Source organism: Salvia splendens, chromosome 7 (assembly GCF_004379255.2).
Source record: "Salvia splendens isolate huo1 chromosome 7, SspV2, whole genome shotgun sequence".
In the NCBI taxonomy this organism is placed as follows: domain Eukaryota; kingdom Viridiplantae; phylum Streptophyta; class Magnoliopsida; order Lamiales; family Lamiaceae; genus Salvia; species Salvia splendens.
This window is the reverse complement of record NC_056038.1, coordinates 21,551,257-21,555,580: the sequence shown is the minus strand read 5'-3', so window position 1 is coordinate 21,555,580 and position 4,324 is coordinate 21,551,257. Positions and strand designations below refer to the sequence as shown.

General features: G+C 35.2%; 1 protein-coding gene across 1 annotated transcript; it reads left to right on the top strand.

The window, feature by feature from the left end:
* The first annotated feature begins 995 nt into the window (after positions 1-995).
* On the top strand, positions 996-3,845 carry LOC121742282 (heterogeneous nuclear ribonucleoprotein H2-like). Its single transcript, XM_042135384.1, has 3 exons — positions 996-1,130; positions 1,612-2,373; positions 3,400-3,845. Exons 1-3 carry the CDS (start codon positions 1,108-1,110, stop codon positions 3,713-3,715), a joined length of 1,101 nt encoding a protein of 366 aa, XP_041991318.1. The 5' UTR covers positions 996-1,107; the 3' UTR covers positions 3,716-3,845.
* The last annotated feature ends 479 nt before the right edge of the window (positions 3,846-4,324 follow it).

Sequence of the window (4,324 nt, the reverse complement as noted above, 5' to 3'; positions counted from 1 at the left end):
AAATAGAAAAGAAAAAGTAAGAGAGAAAGAAATAATCTAACAAACAAAATTAACAATATCATAATATTACCATTATTATTTATTTCAAAGTCAAACAATTTATTAAAATTCGTATTAAGTTAAAATGTAAATAAAAGCATTTTTTTAAAAGAAATCATTACTCTTAGCGCGATATCTAGGTGTCGCAACCCGCAAACTATAATATGACAGTCTCTTTGTCTCATATAAGTAGAAACTTTAGAAATGACATATATTTTAATGCGAAATTGATAAAATATAAAATGAACTACAAAAATGGTCCCTAAACTATGAGTTTATTTCGCCCACAGTCTCTGGACTTTAAAAATATCGCCAGACATCGTTGGGCTAAAGGTTTATCTCGAAAATGGTCATTTTCACTGTTTTCGATCGAAAATACCTTTTGGGGGTTGGGGGGGGGGGGGGTGTTTGGGCAATTAGGTCTTTTTACACTTTTAACATTTTAAATATGATATTATTTCAGTTATATACTAAATCTGATAGTATTTCAAAATTATCATTCTTGTTCCCTTTATCAGATTTAGTACATAACTGAAATAATATCAAATTTAAAATGTTAAAAGTGTAAAAAGACCAAAATGCCTAAACCCTCCAAAACCCTTCAGAAGAGTATTTTCGACCGAAAACAGTGAAACAGGTCCATTTTCGAGATAAAGCCTTAATCAAGGGATGTCTGACGATATTTTTAAAATCAAGAGACTATGGACGAGATAAACTCATAGTCTATGGACTATTTTTATAGTTTACTAAAAAATATAAGATATAGAAAGAGAAAGTAATTGAGGTATCATTAATGGAGAATAAAACTCATTTCATAAAAATGAAAAATTTACAAAAATAGAAGTAGACTAATTTTATAAAATGGACAAACCAAAAAAACTCTTTTTAAGATACAGTATATTATTGTAAAATAAAAGAGAAAAAGCACATTATTTGAAAGTTGTTAATATGATAAACTCGAAAACATTGCGACGACGACGTTTAATCCAGAAAGGGTTTCCCCATATCTCTTCGGCGTCGAGATTTGCACACGGCATACTCGTTAGGTCACCAGATTTTGTTCAGTGAATGAAAAGGATGTTTTACAGAGGGTAAGGAGCTCCTAACTAATCTTCTCAATTCTGCTTCGCTTTCAGCTCGGATTTAACAAATTATGGTTTGATGCTGCTGCTATTTAATCCGTATTTTAGACGAAAGATATTTTGGATCCAATGGTTTTGATTCCGTTGGATTTATCGGTTCGAAGCTTCATTTTTTATGCATTTTTACTTTTTTTTTTTGCTTGCAATTTTTTCTCGCCAATCTGATTAGGTATTTGAGTTTTCTTCCATTTCTTTCTTGCACTTGAGAAGCGTTCATTCTTTTTATTTCGTAGTCTCTTGTTGTTTTAATTCTGTATCAATTTCGGATTCCAATACACTAGCTAGAAATATTGCGCTTTGAACTAGTTCTTTTTAATTCAAAGTAAAATGGCATCTTGTTTAGGACTACAATTTCCTATGTCATCTTTATTAATATTAGGTTAATGAATCTGGCTGACTTGGTGAATGTTTTGATTGTATGGATGTGAAGTAAATACGTTGATAGTGCTGATGCAAGGGAAATGGGATTCAAACGGCAACGTTTGATGGATCGGGGTTCTTCATATTTTGGAGCTCCTGGTCCTAGTTATATGTATGATGCTCAACCTCCTATTCCTCCTGCATATTCTTATGTTCCGCCACCTTTTCCAGTTGTCCGACTTCGAGGCCTTCCATTTGATTGCGCAGAGGCTGAGATTGTCGACTTCTTCCATGGTCTAGATGTTATTGATGTTCTGTTTGTTCACAAGGGTGGCAAGTTTACAGGAGAAGCTTATTGTGTATTGGGATATCCACTGCAAATTGATTTTGCTTTGCAGAGGAATAGACGAAACATTGGTAGGAGATATGTTGAGGTTTTCCGAAGCAGGAAAGAGGAATACTACAATGCTATTGCAAATGAAGTTTCTGATGCTCCTGGGGGTTCACCTCGTCGTGGTGCCCCAAGGGAAAGATCTATGGATGAGAAGGACTTGTCAGAATTTAAAGGTGTACTGCGGTTGAGAGGATTGCCGTTTTCTGCTACCAAGGATGATATTATTAACTTTTTCAAGGATTTCGCGCTGTCAGAAGACAAAGTTCATTTAATAGCTAACTCTGAGGGAAGGCCTGCTGGAGAATCTTTTGTGGAGTTTGAAAGCCCGGAAGAATCAAAAGCTGCAATGTCGAAGGATAGGATGACTCTGGGGTATCGCTACATAGAGCTTTTCCCTGCATCACGGGAGGAGTTGGAAGAAGCTGCTTCAAGGGGGAGGTAACTGCCATAACCCTTTCTTTTTTATTCAATATTCGTAGCTGTGGATCCCATTCTGATTGGCATTTGGATGCATTCAATGTTTCTTGAATGTTATGTGTTAAATGTATTTGTTAGTAAAATATAACGTATACTCGTATTGTCTTATTAGCTGTTGGACATGCGTAAAATGCATTTCTTGAACATGTCTCCTCTCTTTATCTGGCATGTAAAACCAGTTCCTGAAACCTCAGTGTCCAGCAAGACACCATAGATTTTGGAATGTGCTCATGCAGTATCCAATATCCATCAGGGTGACTGCTTATAGTTTGTAGTGTGCCGATCAACTGTTGTACTGGCCATCTCCTGCTGATTCAATCTGTAGATTCTGATAATGTTTAGTGTCCGTTAGTTAGATCTGTGATGGTTTGCGAATACAATTTTGATTTAGATTCTACACCAACACTTTTCTCATTATCTTAAGAAATCATGACGATTGAATTTAAACTATCCTGTGGTGCAGATTTATTGCTATCTTCTTAGTAGTCCCTTGACATATTCCTGAATGTATAATTTGTTGACTGTACTTTCCATAAAATTTTAGGAGTGTCTCTTGAAGCTTTTGATTTTTGTTTTTCTCGGACTACACAATATTAGAGCTACTTCTTGTGTTCTTTCAGAATCGTTAGTAGGATATTGGATTTTCCATATATGATTTAATTTCTAGTAGGATTTATTAGAAGAGAAATTGTTGTGTGATGCAGCTAATAATGATATGAGATGTACATTTGAAATTGTATAGTTTGTAATGTTCACATTTGAAGTTGTAAATAAATTGAAAAAGGGGCTACCCTTTGTGAAAGGTGTGGATACTAGATAAACTAGGAGAGTTTCCATGGCTCTGATTAGAGCATTTGTGTTAGTTCGTACTTGTGTAGATGATTCAACTTTTTTGAACTACTTTGTGTGCTGTCGCTTCATACTTATATTACTTGTGTTCCATTAAGTTGTGAGCTCTGAGTCAATTTGATGACATTTTTTAATCAGGTTAATGACAAAATCATTCGAAGCGAAAGATACTAGTGAACCTACTCCCGTACTGCGGATGAGGGGACTGCCATTTTCAGCAGGGAAAGATGATATAATAGATTTCTTCAAGAACTTTACTTTGTCCGAAGACTCAATCCATATCGCCTTCAATTTTGAGGGTAGGCCCACAGGAGAAGCTTTCGTGGAGTTTGTTTCTGCAGAAGATGCTAAAGCTGCATTGGCTAAGGACAGGATGACGCTGGGAAGTCGTTATATAGAGCTGTTCCAATCTTCTCCGGATGAACTTAATGAAGCAGTTTCAAAGGCACGGTAACAATTTTGTTAGTACGAGTAGTATTTATCAGAAATGTAGGACAAAACATGGTTGGCTTAAGTTTTTGGAATGTAACTTATATTTCTTGTTTGAAATGTTGAGTTAAAGCCACTATACTCTATAGCTCTCACGTCTGAGGTCGGATTGCCTTTTCGTTCATGTTAATTGCATACAACAGCTATGTGACATTATTAGTCGGTATGAGTTTCAAATCTTGAATCTGATTTATAGCTTAACTCAATTCTAAGTATATCTCTACAAGATTTGGATACGGGATTTGTTAGGATAATTTATTTAGCTAGATACTCCGTCCGTTCCATAGAAATAGGTCATTTAGAGTTGACAAGAGTTTTAATGTGTAATTGGTAAAGTAAGAGAGGAGAAAAAGTAGTTGAAATTGTGTAGTGGATGGTGAGACAAATAGATAATAAAGAAAAAGAGGAGAAAAATGTTGTCATAAATGGATGTGGACTATTTGTATGGGACGGACGAAAAATGAAATATGATCTATTTCTATGGGACGGAGAGAGTATATAAAAGTGAGACCCACATTTCACTAACTTTTTCAATCCACTTTCAATTAGTACATTTCTTAAAACCCGTGTCCGG

What these genes read in the sequence shown, in the direction of transcription:
- LOC121742282 (XM_042135384.1), top strand. Translation starts at nt 1,108, where the DNA reads ATGAAAAGGATGTTTTACAGAGG. An exon ending in AAAAGGATGTTTTACAGAGG is followed by an intron (nt 1,131 to 1,611) that starts GTAAGGAGCTCC and finishes ATGGATGTGAAG; the next exon opens with TAAATACGTTGATAGTGCTG. An exon ending in GAAGCTGCTTCAAGGGGGAG is followed by an intron (nt 2,374 to 3,399) that starts GTAACTGCCATA and finishes TTTTTTAATCAG; the next exon opens with GTTAATGACAAAATCATTCG.